This window comes from Euprymna scolopes, chromosome 5 (assembly GCF_053919585.1).
Source record: "Euprymna scolopes isolate OS-2025 chromosome 5, ASM5391958v1, whole genome shotgun sequence".
In the NCBI taxonomy this organism is placed as follows: Eukaryota; Metazoa; Mollusca; class Cephalopoda; order Sepiida; family Sepiolidae; genus Euprymna; species Euprymna scolopes.
In genome coordinates this window covers 20,365,650-20,387,970 of record NC_136486.1, presented here as the reverse complement: position 1 = coordinate 20,387,970, position 22,321 = coordinate 20,365,650, and the positions used below count along the sequence as shown (strand labels likewise).

The 22,321-nt window shown below is 34.3% G+C and overlaps 1 protein-coding gene across 1 annotated transcript in view; it reads left to right on the top strand.

Moving 5' to 3' along the window:
- LOC145276725 (uncharacterized) overlaps positions 1-22,321 on the top strand; it is a 99,060-nt gene that overhangs the window by 37,515 nt on the left and 39,224 nt on the right. The window contains exons 4-9 of the mRNA XM_080127942.1: positions 6,916-7,053; positions 9,276-9,418; positions 11,811-11,892; positions 14,911-14,988; positions 19,717-19,842; positions 22,198-22,274. Of these exons, the coding sequence (XP_079984068.1) occupies positions 6,916-7,053; positions 9,276-9,418; positions 11,811-11,892; positions 14,911-14,988; positions 19,717-19,842; positions 22,198-22,274 (644 nt within the window). The remainder of the gene's footprint in view (positions 1-6,915; positions 7,054-9,275; positions 9,419-11,810; positions 11,893-14,910; positions 14,989-19,716; positions 19,843-22,197; positions 22,275-22,321) is intronic.

Here is a 22,321-nt window from a genome sequence, read left to right as displayed (position 1 = left end):
TTTAGGAAGAGAAGCTAGTATTAAAGATGGGAAAGGAGTGTCGGCGCTTTAACTAGAGTTATCTCTCTGTGGCATGTTCAACAAATTTCATAATGGCTGACTTCAACACGCTCTCATAAAAACGTGTTTTTCTGCTGTAAAATAAAAACTACTTGATTAAATTAAATGAAATTTTTTTTTCGGAGATCTTCAGTTCAAAACGCATACATACAATATAACCTGTTTTCGATATTTTCATTTTTGAATGGCTTGATTAAACTGTACAAGTACCAGAAATACAATCGCCAAAAGATTGTAAATAAAGAAGTGTGACTCTTAACAAAAGTCTTATTTTCTCTTAACTTTCTTAGTTGAAACTTGAAATTACTTAGGAGAAAGTTTTTTTGTTTTTTTTTTTGTTTATTCTTTTGTAGTTCCCTCTTTACACACAAAAACATTTGCAAGGTGGCAGGTTAAAAAAATTTATCTCAATTTCAGCTGATTTTTACAATGGGTTACTTTCATCCCTGTGTGTTCCCCCACCCATTTTTTTTCTTTTTTAAAGGAGATATTGAAATGTATTGATTGTATAAAGAGACCTTCGTTTGTTGATTGAAGTGAAGGGAGAGGGTGTCACCTCTCTTTACAGTTAATTTGAAAGAAAAATAATCTGAGATAAATTCCTTTGTTTAAAATATATATGACGGTTTCAAAATTATTACTGATTCTTTTCTAAATTCACGATTCTAATACAAGTACTGATTCTGGTTCTTCTGAAATTTCTAAATATTTAAATTAGAAATTTGATGCTTTTCAAAAATGTTCAAATGACTGTAAAAAAAAAAAAACATGTAATGTTCGCATATATTTTGCAAAACGTAAAAAATATATACTTTGGAGAGGACTGTATATATTACAAGAGTAGATCTTTCTACATATTTCCTCAAATGTTTTCCTTGTAATTAATTAATGTGGTTTCCTGCCTTCGACTATTATCAACAAGGTCCATTTGCCAAATTTAAACATTGCTGGCACCTTGTCAAATTCGGCCCTGTCCATGGCCATCAGTAATTTAATGTCCCCAGTCAACATTCCGTTGACCGCGGACTGGGGAGACTGTTTCGACGTCCCCATACTGACTCATAATTGTTCCGAGCTGTTTGCCTTCTATATAGCAAGGGACGTTCAGCACAGAGACGTTGACCCTCCTCTTGTTGAGGTATTCAGGTTGTAGCCGGATGTTCCTCCATTTGTGGTCAGTCCTGAGTGGGAAGCGGAACGTCCCACATGGCATAACTTCTCCAACATATGTAGTTAACCGGGATGTTCAAGGCCAACAGAAGCTCTACCATAGTCTCCTTGCTTGGTATTACTTGGAGCCTCCGTTCCTTCGAATAGCCTGTTGAGGGATGCGATAGTGTCACTGATGAGCACCTTGGTTCTTTTGTTGACGCCATCTTCTCCTTCTTCCCCCAGTGAGGGGGAGTCGCCCTGCTTTGAGAGCCTGCTTGGGACATAGGAGCCCGAGGTTCCACTGACTGTGATTCCCCTTTTACTTCCGTGGACTTCTTTTCCTTTACTTCCCCTTCTTCATTTGACTTGCCCTTTAGGGGAGCTGTGGTAGCTGGGCTGGCATTGGCCGACGAGGATTGAGACTTGGGAGGTGCCTCCGACTGTGGTTCGCTTGAGTTGAGCCTCTTTACCTCGTCTGCCGAATCCTTACTCTCCTCTGGTGGGGAGTGTCCCTCTTGGGGAGCAGAGGCCGAACTTGGTTGCTCTTCGTGAGCTGGTGTTGCCTTGTCCAGGGTCGCAGTGGGATGCGGCCCTACCCTGTCCTCCAATTCCTTCTTTTCCAGGAGCTGGGGTTTTGCTCCCTTTTTGGGGGATTCTTCCAACGGGGTCAGAGTGCCGTGTCGCAATTAAGAGAGAGGGGGGATAGACATCTGCCCACAGGGGAGCAGAAATGAAACACTCGCCCTACCTACGTCACCCTACCCGCTAACAACCCCAACGGAAGCGAGAAAGAGAACCCTGTCTGCTCAATCCAACGGGAGAGCAGCGAAGAAAGACAAAGTTTTGGCCTGGCAGGTCAGAGTGCTGCTCAGGCAGTTAAGTGGGGAGAAAGTAGACCATCCCCGTCTCGAGAGGTGAGACAGAAACGAAGAAAAAACAAAAAACAAACGAAAGCTGGTCACAACTACCAACTAGTGGTGCTGGTCCCGAAATTCCAGGCTCCCAAGAAAGGATCGGTTTTCGGGTCCAAGCTCCCACAATGTGGAGTTGGTCCTTGAGGTCCTGACTCCCGAAAAGAGGGGGTCCTTGCTAACGAAAGTTAGTGAGTGAAAGCACCTTAAACCTAGCTCGAGAGCCCGGTGGTGGATTCCTTCCCAAAAGAGCAAAAGTTTTGCACTGAGAGCAGATACTACACTTTGAGCTTTTATATATATATATATATATATATATATATATATATATATTTTATTGCGGGGTGGGGGGAAATTACAATTTAATCAATAATAAAATAATAAAAATTGAACAAAAAGCAAAATCACCTACAACAAAATTAGGCACAAGGCCCTATAAGAAATTGGGGAGGGGGAGGGTACAGGGTCGTTGTGACTATTTAATAAACGAGACAATGATGACTTTGGAGTCTTACTCTTGACTGGCGACATTTACTACAATATCTTATTCACTCTGTGGATCCTAATCTAACTAATAAATCCCCAACGTTAAGAATAAAAAACATATTTACAATTTTTAGAATAATATCTGTATGTTTGTGTATGCATATTTTTTTTTTTTTTTTTTTTTTTTAAGCCAAAAGACCAAGTAAAAAAAAAAAATGCATATTATATATTTATCGTATATCATATTGAAACAAGATCACATATCGCTAAACTGCTGATTCCAAATTCTGAAATAAAACCATTATTATTCAGAAGGCCATTCTTAGTATTGGGAGGTTATGTTTTTTATATAATCTTCAGTTAAGGAGGAAAGGTTTTAAGAAATTCATATAGAAGTATCAGCGTTGGCTGGGATCGGATAAGATTGATTGATACATGTACTAGCCTAATATCCAGCGTCGCCCGGGATTGTATTACATAGCTGGATATATGTACTAGCAGAATATCCAGCGTAGCCCGGGATTGGATAAAATTGGTGTATACATACTGGCAGAATACCCAGTGTCGCCCGGGATTGTATGACATATATACTAGCAGATTACCCGGCATGACCTGGGATTGGATAAAATTTATGGAATTTTTCCTAGAAGAACACTCAGCGTCGCCTGGGATTGGAAATAATTGGTTGACATATGTACTAGCCAAGTACCCAGCGTCGCCTGGGGTTTGATTACATAGGTGGATATATTTACTAACAAAATATCCGGCATAGCCCGGGATTGGATGAAGTAGGTGTATATATACTAGCAGAACAGCCGGCGTCACCCGGTATTGTATGACATAGGTGGATATGTACTAGCAGAATACCATGCGTCGCCCGGGATTGTATGACATAGGTGCTTGTGCAGTATAGGTCCAATTTGCCAATTTTGAAGGTGCTTGTGCAATATAGGTCCTATTTGTCAATTTTGAAGGTGTTGTGAAGTATAGGTCCGATTTGATAATTTTGAAGGTTCTTGTGCAGTGTAGGTCTGATTTGAAAAGTTTTGAAAGTGCTTGTGCAGTATAGGTCCAATTTGAAAAATGTTGGAGGTACTGGTGCAGTATAGGTCTTGTTTGAAATATTTTAAAGGTGCTTCTGCAGTATAGGTTCGATTCGACAATTTTGAAGGTGTTTGTGCAGTATAGGTTTAATTCGACAATTTTGTGGGTGCTTGTGCAGTATAGGTCCAATTTGACAATTTTGAAAGTGCTTGTGCAGTATAGGTCCGATTTGAAAAATTTAGAGGTGCTACGTGGGAATAGTAAATGCTTTATGTATATCACCAAAGTTAAGCAACATTGTCTTGGTCATTATCAGATGGGTGACTACTTGGAAATGCCAAATGCTTTGTATAGATCACTTAAGTTAAGAAACATGAAGTCTGGCCATTATCAGATGTGTGACTACTTGGGAATACCAAATGCTTTATGTAGATCACCAAAGTAAAGCAACATTGTCTTGGTCATTATCAGATGTGTGACTACTTGGGAATACCAAATGCTTTATGTAGATCACCAAAGTAAAGCAACATTGTCTTGGTCATTATCAGATGGTGACTACTTGGGAATACCAAATGCTGTATGTAGATCACCAAATTTAAGTAACATTGCCATGGTCATAAGATGGGTGACTACTTGGGAATTCCAAATGCTGTATGTAGATCACTAAAGTAAAGCAACATTGCCATGGTCATAAGATGGGTGACTACTTGGGAATACCAAATGCTTTATGTAGATCACCAAAGTAAAGCAACATTGTTCTGGTTATTATCAGATGGTGACTACTTGGGAATACCAAATGCTGTATGTAGATCACCAAATTTAAGTAACATTGCCATGGTCATAAGATGGGTGACTACTTGGGAATTCCAAATGCTGTATGTAGATCACCAAAGTTAAGCAACATTGCCATGGTCATAAGATGGGTGACTACTTGGGAATTCCAAATGCTTTATGTAGATCACCAAAGTTAAGCAACATTGTCTTGATCATATATATATATATACTAGCAGAATACCCAGCGTCGCTTGGATTAAATGAGGGTGGTAGAACGTAAAGTTTGTCCTGGAAATGGCTTAAACAATTTTCAATCTTCCGGATATGGCTGAAGCAGTTTACGATCTCAAAATTAGATTAATTCATATATGTTGTTGGTTTTTTATGAAAGTTTACTAGGCCAGTTTCTGTAGGGGGTTATCCATATTTAAAAAAATTTTTTTTTTCTATACTTACTAGGAAACCTGCTCAGTTATGTTCCAGAAATGATTTCACTTAAAAATATGGCATCAGTAGTTGGGAGAAATAGAACACAGTACTGTGGAATTTTGTAGTGAAGCAAGGATTGCCTAATCACTAAACTTAACACATTTGTGTATTTGTTTGTAAAACCTACCGAGTAATCTTCAGAAAATGAAGTATTTTTCAAAAAACATTTGGTGTCGGTAGTGGGGAATTAAAATGAAACACAGTAATATGGAATTTGATAATGAAGCAAGGGTTGTCTAATCACTAACTGTGTCAATGTATTTATGCATTAATTTGAAAATCCTACTGAGACATTGTTAAAAAAATGTCATAATTTTTCTTACAATTTTAGTGCCGATAGTGATGAAGGAAAAAAACAGTAATATTGAAATTTATGATGAAGCAATGGTTGCCTAATTCTTAATCAAGATGATGTATTTATATACTAATTTGGAAAGTCTAATGATCTACTTTCTAAAAATTGTTTCAGTTTTCTTAAAATTATGGTAGCCTTGGTGGTAAGAGAAATTATTTAACATGTTGTACAATACTTGTCAATAGTATGTGAAATTGTTTCATGTATTTATTTTAATTACCCGTCCGAGGGTAGTTAAAATTATTTTAAATATGTGTTGTATATTATCCATCCCCGCAAAGGAAACATTATTTCATATATATGGTATAAATTACTTATCCTAGATAAGATGCAATTATCTGATATGTGTAATACCCGTCCTAGGGTAGGTAAAATATTTTTTTGCTCGAAAAAGCTAATGATACATAGACATTAAAAATTCCTCTATCCGAAGAATAACAAATATGTTCAAAATCAACTTCAATTTTCTCATTGTTTATATGGTCCCGAACAACGCCGGGTAGCCCCGCTAGTCTATAATATAAACCTCACCTGTCTGTTTAAATGTATGTATGTTTGTATGTCTTGCAAAAACTTTCGACAGAGGCGACGCATTTTCACAAGATCAGTATCGTTTTGGAGCTCCTCCCTTCGGACAACAAATATTGAAAAATTGGCCAAAAACATTAATTCCTTCACCCTAAACTCGGCCGTTTTGTGCAAGGAGGGGTCCAGTTTTTTCGCTGACATTGTAGCAAGTCATTGCCACCGTTGGATTGATTTTGGTTAATTTCAACGCTTTTGACTTCCAGTCGTGTCATGAAGACATCAGCTAAGCTATCAGATTTTCTTTCTTTTCTGCCTTTGTGGCACAGGTTTGAGCCTGCCTACCTACTATCACTTTTTTGCTCAACACCTCCAAACACCTGAGCACCCAGCCCAGGCTAGTCTATAATATAAATCTCACCTGTCTGTTTAAATGTATGTTTGTATGTCTGCCTAAAACTTTCGACAGCGGCACGAGATCGGTATCATTTTGAAGCTTGACGTCTCAGATGACAAATATCAGAAAATTAAGCCAAAAACATTAATTCCTTCACCCTCAACAGTTTGCTACAAGGAGGGATCGATTTTTTTACGAGCCATTTCTGCAAGTCATCGTATCAGTTGGATTGACTTTACCTAATTTTAGCGTTCCGAACTTCCGGTCGCGTCATGCAGTAGCGGTGAAACTTCAGATTTTCTTTCATTTTCTTTTCCGCCTTTGCGGTATGGGTTCAAGCCTGCCTGCCTACTAACACTTTTTTTTTTCTGCTCAACACACACCGCCAAACATTCGGGCAACGCCGGGTACCCCCACTAGTTTATTCATAAAATAGGTAGCATTACCAGATTTTTCATTGTATTAGTGGTAAGATGAACCTACACATTATGACTTTTCTTCTGAAAATTTATTCAGTAGATTAATTTAAAGAATAGAAAAAATGTATTTTAATGACTTTTTTCAAATTTTTCTTAATATTTTTACACCCACAAAACGGATTTCAAATAATACTTTGTACAAATGAAATATGATTGGGAAATGTTTCATCACGAAAATATATAATATTACACAGTTAATTTTTCTTTAATCATTTCAAGTCTCCTTTTATTTATTTATTTAAGGTTTCGTCTTCAAAAAAAAGCCAACGTGATGCAATACGACAAAAAATAAAAGAAGATCGAGAACGGGAACGTTTGGAAAGAAAACGACAGAAAGAAGCGGAAAGGCTTGAGAAACTTGAACAGAGAAAGAAAGAAAAGGTAGTCAATACAAGAAAATGCTGATTTTTTTTTTTTTTTTTTTTTTTTTTACAAAGGAAGTCACTGCTTATCAATGTCCAAAGGCCACTTGTGGATAAGTTTATATATATAATATAATTGTTAGAGAATAAAAGGTATTTTTAGAAGGCTACAATGCAGGAATGTACAGTCGTTGTGTGAAGATAAATAAATAAATATATGAATAATAAATAATTCAATATTATTTTTTGTTTTTTATTTATTATATAATATATATATATATATATATTTTTTTTTTGATATATATTTATTCATTTATCTACCTGAATTTTAACTGTGGGTGGTATTTAATTCCATCAGTGGAGAAATGAATTCTCTCTCTAGGATGTAAATTGCAAAATTGTTTAGATTTAAATCCAAACGCTCAAAGATTAATGTCGTTAAATGTTCAGGGGAAATAATTCTCTAGATTTTTAAGATCAAGAGACGTAATTCAAATTCTGCTTAATATGGTTATAACTGGCGTTGTTTAAATGTAAATGTTTTTTTTTTTTTTTTTGTGTTTTAAATTCAAACGGTCAAATTAATTCATTCAGTTATGTTCAAGGGAGGTAATTCATTTTTTACTTGTCTACAGGCTTTCTGTTCAGGGGAAGTAATTCATATTCTATTATGTGCTGTCATTGTTTAAATTATTTTTTTCCAAGGTTTTAATTCGAAATTCTGTTTGATTCGGCTATAACTAGCCGCTGTTGTTTAAAAGATTTTGTAAGATATTTATTTTGTTCTTTCATTGATAGCATGTGCATTGGAAACAAAACGTAAAATTTTAATAAACAATTTAAATCAATTTCAAATTCCAACATAAAATAGGTATGATAGTCATAATTACTAAACTATATCTCTGCAATGTAAAAATTTGCAGAAATTTTGTACAAAACATTGAAGCAACATTTCTTTTACTGAAATCATCATCATCAACATCCTATTCAATTTAACGTCTGTTCTGTATGCTGGCAATGGCATTCCATCTGTGACCAGGTCTTTATTTTTCCCACTTTCTCTCTAATCCTCGTCCAAGTGTATTTCTCATATAATGTACATGAAACTCCAAAACTATACCATTTGTACGCTGCGTTATTGATTATACTTCATTTTTTATTTTTAATTGAAAATTTTATATTTTTCATTGATATTTTATTAAAGATGTAAGATTGTGTTTCTTTAGAACAATGTTACGTATGTTGGAATTCTTTTGCGCAACAAAATGAATCATATTAAAGTATTATTACATGAAGATATATCTGAAAATATTTTAATATTTGTATGATGTCTTCTATTGTATAAAGGGCAGTTGTGTGTGTGTGTCCAGCTAAAAGTTAAAAAAAAAAAAACCCTACAAAACAAGCATCCACAGTTCTTTTTTGCTTGCTCATATAATTTGGTTTTCTTAATAAATAAAACTATAGTTGTATGCATGTATGTGTCTGTGTGTACATATTTAACCGATAAACTCTTAAATTGCTGGTCACATAACACTGAAATTAACAGGAAATAGTAATCATACACCAAGAATGGTTTATAACGAGTAAAATCTTTGTTTGGATGGACAATGTCTAAAGAAATATGTAGGCAAGTGAAATGCAAACTATTCATTTTAACTTGCCAACATATTTCTATTATTTTTGCGCATGCACAAATTCATTCGTAGCTTAAAGTGGTTTAATTTTAAATTGTTCTTATCTATCCGTTGATTTGTCAAATGATAAGGAACACGGCTGAAGCGCTAAATGTTTTAGCTTTGACTAGCTTATGGCACCCAAGTCATTTTTTTTTTTAACTTTTGAAATCAATAGTCTATATTAGGTACAATATAATATTCAATAGAGAATTGGCTCTGTAAGCATAAATATGAAATCTGCATGAATGAAAATATATTTGAGCGTATTTTAAAACTGGGCAAAGCCGAGCACCCGTTGCTAGTTAAAAAAAATAAAATGACTTGATCAATTTACATAATTTTTAGAATATGACATCTTTGTTCCACCACAGGTATGTACATCATCCGAATTTTTTTCTTTTCTTTTGTTTTTTTTTTTTGTTTTTAATATAGGAGGAATTCTGGACAAGAACCAATATTTTCGATTGCATGCATATCTACTATGATTAATTAGGAATATTGTGCCTCAATTATTACTGTAACTATTGGAGGATTTTTTATTTAACTTATCTTTTTATTAAAGGAAATAAAAGAACTAGAAAAGAACCAACTGAAAGAATTGAAGGAAAAGGAACGGCAGGAGAAAAAAGAAATATTGGAGAAAGAACGTCTAGATAAAGAAAAGATTAAAGAAGATCAACGGAGAAAGAAACAAGAACTTATTGAGTAAATATTTTCTTACATTAATTTCAATCTTATTCATGTAACTAGTTTTAGCATTTGTTTGACAATCGGTGTTGTGTTTCATAATCGGTATTGTTTGACAATCAGTATTGTGTTTGATAATTGGTATAGTATTGTGAATTGTCTGATTTCAAGAATACTACTATTATTATTTATGTTCACCACAAAAGATGAGTTTTATAACTGGCTTATAGTAATTAGGTGATGAGATTGAAATTCTTGCTGTAGTAGGAGATTATAATGGAGGAGGCTTATGGCGGAAATTAATACCGTGATAAGAATATAGGTGATAAAATTCTAGAATTGGTCTTGCCACAAACATGTTTTAGTATTTCATTTATTCATTCAAGTAGTGTCTTGCCTAGTACAAGTATTGACGGCTATGGTTCTCCATCTATCTCTCTCGAGACATTCATGAATTCATTGTTGCTCATCATTTTTGATGTTGCCCAGGTGTTCAGACTATCAACGTATGTTTCTTGCTGTCGTCCTCTGATTTTTCTACCCACAATCTTTCCCCGTTATTCTTTGATGGTTGTTGGAGAGTAGTTTGATGACAATCAGGTGCCAGGTGATGAACCGCCCTCCTACGGAAGACACTTTATCAAATCTCCAATACTAACGATTACCACGATACTATCCCATTGATTACTGTACACACAATAACATCTATCGTGGTAATCCTTACCAAGTGAGGTGTTCTGATTCAGTTTTAGTATTAATATTTTCTTCTGTCTTTATCCGCAGGTCTCTTAGTCTCACTTTTATAGTCTTTTTTTATGACTTTTGTTGCTTTTTTTCATTGCTGAAATAAATACAGAGATGTTCCTGAAAGTTAGGTTTTATTTTTTAGAAAGAATTAACTCAGAGACTAACGTTCTCTTAGCTAATTATGCAATTTAACTTAACTAAAATGGTGATGTACGAACAGATGTTAGGTTGGTTTACCATTTCGCACTTAACCGTTAACAAAGTTTTCTACCTTGCTCAAGAAACGTGATGTCATTTGTCATCTCTACTCATACCCCTTGTTTTGTTCAACTCTCATTAGCTTTGATCTAACATGTCAGCCATCCTTTTTGTTCAACCCTGGGAATGATTCCATTTTGCAGATTTGGGTTTGTTGTCATACTGCAGCAAGAACTTCAATCTCATCAACTAATTACTATAAGCCAGTTATAAACTGTGTGTGTGACACCACGTGTCCAAACCAATAGTTCGCTATCCCAACATTGTGTGCCGTACTCTTCTCATTCATCTCTTGTTCTGGTTCTGGCCGTGTCATTGTTCTCACATTGTTCACTGTCAAAGGAAGTGCAAGGATTCACAAGTAGAAAAATGAAACGAAAGAAAAACACAGACTCCGACACTTTACACATATTGGCTGCACTCTGAGTGTGTGCAACATCATTGGCCTTCATGCTAAGACCCACATCTATATCTACTGTTAAAACCATTTCCATTCGTCAGTTGATCAGTTCATTTCCCAATCTGCAACAAGTCATGATCCTTCTTCAAATGAATCCAATTCACAACTCAGTTTATGTCCAACTCAACTCTGTTATCAGTCGATTGTTGTATCGTCAACCGTCACTTTCGTTAAGTCCAATTTGTCATCCATCAATCGTTTCTATTGTCACATTCATAGCCACTCCCCAAGGTACTCAAACCAAATCTAAATATATCTCGGGTCTATTGTTTGATCCCTCTGTTATCCATTGCCACATTCTGACCGACAATCCCATTTCGAGTTTCTTTTGTCTATCTTTCTACTTATTGTTTACTGATAAACCCTATTCTCTATTTCTTTTCTTATCTACCCTTTTTCTTTTCTCTCCTACTTCCTAGCAACTATAGTATCACATGTGATCCTTGTCAAATATCTACACTTGCTAACTTAATCGCTATTGAGATAGGGTCCCCAATATGTAGTACAGATTAATGTGTAACATTATTATTATCTGTGTTCATTGAAAAAGACACAAAGCTCATTAATGATGTGAAAGTAAATGACACAACGCAATTATTTGCTCAGGGGGTAAAGGGACAGTTTATCCTTAGGAGAAAGGTGAAGCGGTTATAAATATAACATCAAATTGACTTCTATTTTCAATTCTAATATAGAAATATTGGATCTGTTAAAAAAAGGTTATTTTTGTGTACAGTTTAAAACAGAATTCTCTTCCTTACATTTGATTGTTTATAAAGTCAGGGTCCTATGTTTAGTTTTAAAATTGATTCATGCCATGAAGGGAGGAGGAGTGCACATTCGTTCCAATCTTTTGTAATAAAAATTTTCAAAAGTAATCTTAAAAGCGCGTAAATGTGTTTGTTGCTTCATTGTAAATGGCGTTTCTTTCTACTACTCTTTCAGAGCCAAGCAAGAAGAGAAACGGAAAAAGGAAGAAGAGAAGAAATTAAAAGAAGAGGAAAAACTAAAAGAGGAAGAAGAAAAGGTAAGTTGCTTTGTTCCTATTTATTTGCGTCCCTATGAGGGCAGAGTAAGACACAAGATCACATTTTAATGTGGGAAAAATACATCTCCCCAAAAAGGGACACTTTTGATTGGAGCAAAACTAAAAATTACTTTAGTCTAAAGGATCCCTTCCTTACTTACTGAGAACCTAAAAGATGAAGTGTAGCATCAGAACAGATACAACACTTTGTTCGTAGCCAAACAACCAAATTAAGGTAAGTTGCTTTGTTATATAATAAAAGTAGGAGTTAGGAGACTGAAGTTGAAGGGTGTGTAATTGAATGTTACATGAAAATTAGGAGATACTCTTTCCCTTTTTTTTTTTGTCTTATTTTTCAAGCATTAACTCGCTTGTTTTATTTCTCTAATTGTAAATTTGGATTATTCAGACTGTTCTAATCTTGGATGTTATTTGCTCATTTCAATCAATGGACCCTTTGACATTTTTCAAGTGTCTGACATGGGATCTTTCAATTGAACTTGTGGGATCTGAGTGTTTTTACTTGAAATGCAATTTTCATATCTAAGGTAATAGCCGCAACCCTAGAGGAAGACCTTCAGTCTGTAGTGAAATGGGGTCAAAAATGGATGGTAACATTCAATGCTGCCAAGACAAAGCTCGTTTCCTTTAATAATTACATGAAACCTTACCAACCACCTATAGCTATGGCTAGCGATACTTTATCTGAGAGCACTTCATTCAAGCTCCTTGGCTTAACGTTCACAGGAAACATGAGTTGGAATAGATACATCGAGATTATTGCTAAGTCTACTGCAAAGAAGGTGAGCTCTCTCTATCGTTACTTACGCCTGAAAGTATCCTGTACCTCTACAAAGCTACCATTTGCTCATGTATGGAGTACTGCTGTCACATTTGGGCTGGTGCATCTGCTATTAGTCTCTCGCTCCTGGACAGGGTTCAAAAGAGAGTAGCCAACCTAATAGGTCCCGAACTGTCATCTAAACTTCGGCCTCTGTCCCACCGACGTAATGTTGCATCCCTCTGCCTGGTTTACAAGTATTTTAATGGTGGATGCTCTGATGAACTACAAGCCCTCGTACCCCCTCAACGAAAATACCCCCGACAAACCCGACAAGCAGCGAAGTCCCACCCCTACACAGTCGATATCCCTAGATGTAAGAAAGCCTTTTACTCTAATAGCTTCTTTCCCAGAACTGCAGGACTTTGGAATTCTCTTCAGGTTTCCTGCTTCCCTAACTGTACTGACATGCAGAAGTTCAAGTGTAATGTAAACAGACATCTTGCTACTAAACTCCCTACATAGTGCCCCTGCAACTTAGGTCCCTGATAGTAGCCCCCTACATCAAAGTGGCAACGTGCCTTGTTTGGGGTGAAAGTGTAATAAAATTTAAAAAAAAAAAAGCTACTAAAGAAGCACTCTATCGTTAAATGAATATACTAAATTCATATATGAATATTGGGGGGAGGGGTCCTATTTAAATAAACACAAGAAGCCTTGATGTCTCTCTCTTTTCAAAGTGACCTTAACTTTGAATTCTAGATGAATTCTGCCAACATGTTTCTGGAGAAATTTTGTCATTTGCAACCAGATTTGGAGTTTGTTTTGACCAGAACATAATAATTACGTAATTGTCCTGATCATCACATTCTTATTATATGCCCATTTTTATTCGCTTTTTAAGTACTTGTTGCCCTTTTCTAATTCGATCAAATCAATTCCATCTTTCAACTTGGCATCTAATATAACAATAATATGCCTTGCATTGGTTTCAATACCTATATGCATAAACAGTTATTCCTTCATATATAATACCAAGATAGAGAGAGTTCAGTACATATGCATGCGAATGCAATCAGCAGCAGCTGAGCTGTTCACATCAGTTTCCTGGCAAACTCAGATGCTTAGATCAGTGGTTGCCAACCTTTTTTTACTCATGAACCCCTTACCTTTTTATCTTGGTGGGGACCCCTTCATAACTATTGGTCATAAGACAATCTTCTATTTTTCACTAATATAAATTTTGAGGTTTTAATAATCTAAGAAATATTATATAATTAAGCTTTATTTTTAAACTAGCGGGGGTACCCGGCGTTGCCCGAGTGTTTGTTTCCGGGACCGGGGGGGGGGGGAGTTTTAAAAAATGTTATGGAAGGTAAGTAGGAAGGATCAAACCCGGAGTCATGAGTAAAAGTAGGAAAATAAAGTGTAAAAAAAAAAAAACAAAAAAAAAACAAAAAACATCTGCAATGTTAACAGTTCGGCCACCAAGAAAAGTCCATTCCAGTTGTTTAGGAAAAAAAAAAAAAAAAAAAAAAAAAAAACGACTACGGTAGGTCGGCGCGAACGTGAAAATATGTGAATTGTCCAGCATGTTAACCACTACGCCACAGAGCACTGCAGCTTAGTTTAGTGATTTTAAATAACTTCACATGAAAGAACTACAAAGCCAAACCGGTGTTCTCTTCTCAACTGTTCTTTGTGAACGATCCCCAAACGGTGTTAAGTGGTGGCAGGGGGAGGAGGAATTTATTAGAGAGAAAATATTTTACCACTTCCATTGATCTTAACCGATTTTGGCCGTGACTTCTCAGCAGAAAAAGTATAGAAATCTAAGATTATCGAGGAATTTGAGAAATAATAAGCCTATAACACACCTCAGATATTGTTCTGCCGTTTGTGCATATTATATTTGCATGAAATATCTTGATTTTTAATCCTATTAATGTCAAAATCAGACGGGAAAAAATGAGTTCATTTTATTTATTTTTAAATGAAAACTAATTTAATGCAAATAAAGTATTCTACAAAAACTATAATAATTATGATAATTTTGTTATGTTTTGCCTGTCGACCCCTAGAAATATTCCATGGACCCCGGTTGAGAACCACTGGCTTAGATACATGTCCGGTTCACAAGATGCACTAGTACCGAAATTCTGTGTTTTATAAGAATTTAGATTTTGTATATTTAAAGCAGAGAATTTAGATTTTCTGTAATTTTCATTATTTTTCAGCTTCGCAAACAAGCAAGGACCAAGGCTGCTTTTCAGAACTTCTTCTTCCAAAAACCAAAAGATGTGACAAATGTTAAGGTTGGTAAAATTCAATATGCATTTACTCTACAATTATTTTATGTATGAAAATAAGATTTTTATAGTTGTGGATAACTCAAATAATGTATAGTTTTTTTTTTTCCTCAGTTTCTACCAACCATGTTTAATAAATTATAAGTATAGAATTTAAACGGGGACAATAGGCTAAACATCTGTAAATTTGTTAAATAGATAAATGTAGTGAAATATCAATAAGAACCAGAAGGATTTTTTTTATTTGACACAATTCTTTTGCTACGACTACTTCCTCTGATTATTACTGCTATTATGTTTTCTTCTCAGAGCTGCTGCCATTTTTATTTTTCTCTCTTGAGCATTTCAATGTTTAAATTGTTTTTTTCAATAAATGTTTTTATTAACTCATTTGGTTTTATTTTTAGTTTTTCTTCTCTCTCTGAACATCTCTTCTTCCTTTATATCGTATACACCTCACCTACTCTTGCAAATAGTACATATTTCGCATATTAACAAAAAGTGATTTTATTATACTTAAATCTATATTGCAAATTACCACTGGATTTTTATAACATGTAGAATAAAAAAAACTAAGAAATATAATGCTTCATTAACCTAATGGATACTGTCATGATCTACGTAATCAGCTATTCTGTTTAATACTATTGGGGGAAAGGTGTATCCCCCACCCCACCCTTCATCCTTGTCTATAATAGCGCACACCTCTATGAGGCAACCTTCGTACTCACATTCATACTCAATTGCAGTTTAAATCTTCTGAATTTTTTTGTTCAAATTGCTAGTATTGTTAAAGAGCGAATCATGCAATTTTGTAAAAACATGTTTAATGAAGCCTAATAGACAAATTGAATAGATTCATTATTGATTATATTTCAAAGCCTTTTAACACATGATGATCCACTTTTTCTATTTCATGATTTAAGCTAAGTTCCTCTGTTTGTTTCACTGTTACATAATTGACTCCCTCCTTCTCTCGGCCCTGTCGGTGGGGCATTAGAATACGCAGAGGGTAAAAGTCCCTCAATGGGCGTCCTGGATATGACCCTAAACTATATCCAGTGGTGAGGCCCCAGCTTGTGGGATTTGGGGAGTGTGGAGCCACCCTTTAATTACCATTGCTCCCAGGTCCACTCTGACCCGGAGTGGTAGTACTTGTTAGGGTTCCAACTATGGGTTAAATAGAAACCGAGGTAAAAACAACAAATATATTCTCTTAAAAAATTTCTTCTTCAAAATCTTTGGATTCGGCATTAAATAACCCAAAAAGGGTTGATATGCCGTAAAACAGAAACAACCAACCAACCAACCAACTCTCTTTCTCTCCCTCCCTCCCCTTTGTATTTGTGAATTTTCCAGCAGTAAGTTAGCATGTACAATTGTTGAATTTGCAATATGTCGATTTAGTTAGTACACTAGAAATGTAAACTACCCCCACATATTGGGTTTGTTATTTTGATATTATTGTGGGCTCTGTCTTGGATTTATCTGTACTTTAATTGGGATTCCACCCAACAATTTGTTCAGTCATTATTTGTGTTCACGTGTATGCAGTGAAATTTTAGAGTGAGTATTATGAATCAGGGCTCTACGGACAAACTTATCTTTAGTTGACCTTTGACGACTAAATATTTTCATTTACTAGCCAAATAGAAAAGTTACTAGCAAAACCTACATGATTTTTAGAATATGACATCTTCATTCTGTGATGAGTATGTATATCATAAAGATATTTCTGTATTTTTTTTTTTAATAAGTGTAATTCTAAATATACAACAAATTTTATGTTGATACTTGAAGGTATAAACGTTTGAATTTCTTCAGATATTTTTTTTAAACAGCCTTTGTTAAAAAAGTATATTTTTCTATTAAACTTTTATTGTTTAAATAATTTAACTTTGTTCGTTTTATAAAAAAAAAGTTTGAAAGATATTTTTCATTCAGTAGTGAGCTTTGGAAAATTGTCAGTGAAAGAAATACAACCGCCAAAAGATAAGCATTTCAGTATTTCTAGTCGCCATTTTGAAAAATCACTCGCAAATGTGACTGTTTCACTTGCAATGTAGAGCCCTGTGAATATAAGATGAAAGAAATATTCTCACATACAAAATAAGTAGTATACTTCCCTATGATGTTATGTTGTATAACTGGAGGTCCATATTGGGGATCATATATCGAGAGATGGCAGGGACATGTAACGGGTACATGTAATACAGGATTGCCGATGATGAGAGAGACATTTATAACATTTTACAGTTCTCTGGATTCTTATAACCTATATTAGCGACTGAGAGAGGGTGATCAGTTCTTTTAACACAGGAGGGGGCTGTCATTACTTATGATGGAGGGACACATTACTTGAAAGGGGGTTATACAAAGTTCATATAAGAAGATTACACATTACCTTCAATTGTTGAATGACGACACGAAGACAAACAGTTACAAAATTCAATGATGTTCCTTATTTCATTTGACCGGTGGAAATGATGATTGCTGTCAGGAATTCAAATTCGTTTCTACATGGTTAAATGTTCTCCCTTCACTTCTAAAGGGACCCTCCTCTGACTGCCTTTGCTGACTGCTCAAACCTATCTGCTCGACTGTCTCTTCTCTCACCCTGTTTTTGATCTGACTAAAACTAGCTCCTATATTGAGAAATTCCCTTTCTGCTATGACGTCATATGTATGGCTCTAAACGTGATCAACTCAGGTGGCTTAAACATACGTTTCCAAAACGCACTTCTGCAAACAAAGACTTCTCACTAACCTATTTTTCAATATATTTTAAAATTGTATTGTTCATTATTTTTTAGCTGACCTTTTTAATTCAGTTTTCATAAAAGGATGAACAATTAAATTCTTTTTACAAACAATATCTAAACTATTTTATATGAAATTAAACAATAGCCAAACTCTAACATTCCATTTTCTGAATCTACTCTGAACTTTGCTTACAAAGTTCGAATCAGCTTATCCTAATCTCATTTTCCACTCATCTAAAGTTCTTACAGGAAAAGGAGGACATCCCTTTTTTCTGTAATAGAGATATAGATTCTCTTTTTATCATCGTAGTGAAGCAATGTTGAACTTTGTCAATGGTTTCTATAGATAACCATTTTGGAATACCATGTACCAGATAAAAGGGGGCATCATGGACAAGGAATTAGAATACTGAACTTTAATCCTGATGTTCTTGTTTCAAACCTCAATGAGCATCCTTGGAAAAACACTATCTTTATATATAAACTAGCAGTTCCACCCAGCTTTGCTCGAGCCCTATGTACTGTTCATAACTTTATTTGCTTATGTATATATTAAAGTGAGTATGTGCAGTAATGCCTTTCTATATAATAGGCTTTCTTAACTACCATAGAGAAACTTTGGTAGAGACTGCAGACGGCAATTTTAAAAAGAAATTTGACCCCAATTTTGACCCTCTTAATATTTGTTCTGGGCTCAAATTAAATTAAAAGGTTTGATCCATGTCCAAGTAACCTACATCTAAAATTTGAAGTGTTTAGACCCAAAATTGGTGGAGGAGTTTGGTAGAGTCTGCAAAGGTCAACTCTATAAATTTTGACCTCTTGCCAGCCAAATTTTTGCCCAAAAATTGATTTAAAAGCTTGCTGCATGTCTGAATATCCTTTATGTAAAATTTCAAATGTTTATACCAAAAATTTGCTGAATAATTTGGTAGAGACCACAGAGGTCAATTTTTTTTTTTTTTTTTTTTAACTTTGACCCCAATTATGACCCCTTACCATTTATTGTTTTAGGCTCAAACCAAATTATACAGTTAGATCTATGTCCAAGCTACCTACATCTAAAATTTCAAGTGTTTAGACCCAAAACTGGTAGAGTTCTCAAAGGTCAAATTGTTGAATTTCGACCCCTTAACAGCCAAATTTCTGGCTGAAAACCGATTAGAAGGATTTTCCCATATGTCAATACCCCTTATGTCAAATCTCGAGTCTGTAGACTGAAGATTGACAGTTATTTAGTAAGGAAGTGTACACACACACACATTTTCACTTTTATAGATATATAGATAAGGACTGGCCTTTCTAGAGTTAAAACTAGTGACAGACTCAGCTCTGTCATGGAGTTGATATATGCCATTGTTAGCTTAGTGCCACCTTTTGGTTTAGAAGAAAACTTAACTTTTTTTTATAAAGAAAATCATTTATAAATGATTGGTAATTCATAAACATTACAACATATATCCCTTTTGGATATTAGTTTCAAAATGGTGGCGGGACAGTGGTCCCTAAGATTTAATTTTCTTATTTAAAAATAAAACCACTTGATCAATTTACACCAGTAAATAAAGATATATTACACAAGGCCATGTGTGTGTTATACTATCACAAACTCATTGTCACTACTAAAACTGTTGATAAACTAACGATATTGACCTCTTGTCTGGTCCTTTGTCCCAATTGCCGCCATACCTTGATTAATAATCCTATTTCAGCTTCCTTTGTGTTTCTTTGTGAACAACTTCTTCTCCATTGTCTTTTTACTAAGCTCCCCCCCCCCCTATAACCTTTGATCAACTTTTTTTTTTATCTGTATAGTTTTTCCTCTTTGTTTCTTCCAAAACTTTGGAAGGGGTGTACGGGATCAATAGTATCAGAAATCAATTATGAAAATATGACAAAGATTCTATAAAAAATACATAATGATGTCAAATTATTGTTGAAGATTTTTGAATTTTATGTTTTCTTCTTACAGCCGAAAGAGCATTCGGGTTTATTTATGCCATTTGAAGTGAAAAATGACATGCGAATGGCGCCATCCCGCAGAAGAATAACAGCAAGAGAATTAACAGAAAGCTTAGACACATTAATGAACGACCAGGTTTGTTACACGTTTTAAAAACAATATTTGGTGCTTCTATATTATAATAACGAAAAAAAATATTGAATTTCAAGTAAAACAAATGGTACCTATGTAATTGTCATGTCGCAAATAGTAACATATCCCAAAATTACAGAAAACAGTAAGGTAGAAAAATAATTATTCATGAAAAACAGTTTTCAATAAAGTTTAGGTGAGGAATAAAATTTGTCCGACATTTTGAATTACGTTCATCACATGACATAAGCAACAGAATTTAATTATCTCCCCTGACAACTTGTTTCTTTAGTAAGCATAACAGCGATTTCACAAATTTCTTTTTACACGAATAATTATTTTTCTTATTGTTTTTCATCATTTTTGGATATGTTACTATTTGTGACATGACAATTGTGTAACTATTATTTTTTTTTTACTTGATATTCAATATTTTTTCCTTGTTATAATATAGAAGCATGACAATTCTTTTTAATTTTATTAAAGCAGTTTATATTTGTCTATTCAAAACTTATTACTAAAGCACTGTTTATCCAAAGTATCAATTTAAAGCTGATATTTTCTCTCCATTTTTTTTACCTATATAAATACATCTTCAGATGGAGTACTGCTGCTGTATATAGAAAGGTGTTGCTTGAAAACAAATTGACTTCACAATCTAATGAAGGTTGATCTCTTCAATGCTTCTCCAGAATTGCATTTATAGCGGCAATTAAAATTTCAATCTCCGGCACCTCTTTGTAAGACATAATAAGAACTTATTTTACGAGTGTATGGCATGAGCGTGTTGACATGCTAGTTTTCATTAGATCACCGAAGTTAAACGACGTAAAGCTTGGCCAGTACCAGATGGGTGAGCATTTGTGAGTAAAACTATTATCAACAATTTTCCGCACTCTATCTATGCCTAATTCTAAACGTGAATTCCATGAACAAAGTTTCTTTTCTAGAACTGCATACATGTGGAACACTGTTCCATTGGACTGTTTCCCAGCCGATTACAATATGGTAGCCTTCAAGTCTAATGTAAACAAGTTCTTGTTAAGTCATCTCCTTAAATAATCCAAATTCTATGCAATCCACACCATTAATGATTACTAAACTACCACCTTACATTCATTAACTCCTTATCCTTGAGTGGACTTCAGGCATTGGACCCCCCCTCCCCTCCCCCAAAACACCCCCAAAAAAGCAAAAAAAAAACAAAACTAGGCACTGTATGTCATATTTCCATGACCAAAATATACATGCAACTGTGAATTTGATATTCCCTATAAGCTTTCTCCTTTGGAGGAAGTCAACATAACCTGACTAGGGCTAATACCACACCAGATATTACTGGTCTATTCTTACAACAACTGTAAAAAATTCTCTGTGTGCCCAACATCAATGAACATGCAGAGTTTCTTTCTATTTGTAGAACACATTACCATCGGATTACTTTCTAGCAGGTTACAACATAGGAGTCTAATGTCAACAAATGCTTGGCATAAACAGGTCTAATAAATTTCTTTTATTTTAATTCAACATTTTCAATCCTCTCATAATATTATTCAGCATTCAATTGACATTATTTTTTATCTATTGCCAAAGACCCACCATTTTTTTATACAATACTTTATTAAAATATGTTATAAAGAATGAAGAGGGTCCTTAGTAACAATGTGACATGAGGCCAAAAAGAATATCAACTGACAATTTATTCATCTTCTTAATCCTTAAGATTTATTATAAAAAGGTGATTAATAATCAAATTCATTTGATGTTTATTAATGAATGAGAAATTGCATTAAAAAAATAATTCAAATTTCTTTATATATATATATATATATATATATATATATATATATATATATATATATATATTCTTGCAGCATATTTTTTAAACTTTTTTCTTCTTGCAGCATAATGCCATGCATTTTTTCTATCTAAGCAAAGAATTTCTATTTTTTCTGAAGAGTACATGCACGAAAAGAGACAGTATTGACATAATAACTTTGTTTCTACATAATGAAACAGATCTGTAAAAAAATGTACCAACATTTTAACATGTTGGAGGAGCTGCTTTGCATGGAAAATAAATATTTGGATCTTGGAATGCAGCTATGTTATTCTTGTATAAATTTAACTGCTTGAGGTAGTGATTACATATAAATGAATAACAAAGTTTTCACTTAGATAGCTCAATTTAGTTTAATACTAGAGCTATACATACATATATGTATACATATATATATATTCTATTAAAATATTGTTCAAGTTGATATAATTTTCTTTTATCAAAAGTTTCTTGCTTCTTGTACTTCAAATTTACTTCTGAATTCATTTTTCAAACATTTTTATTTTTATTTCCAACAGAAACATGAGACATTGTATCTGGATGAGCTTAGAACCGGCATATTTACACGAAGGAAGTCTTTCAAAACTTGGCCAAAGTTAGTAAGATTACTTCAAGTTGAATAATTTTGATTATCTTATTTGG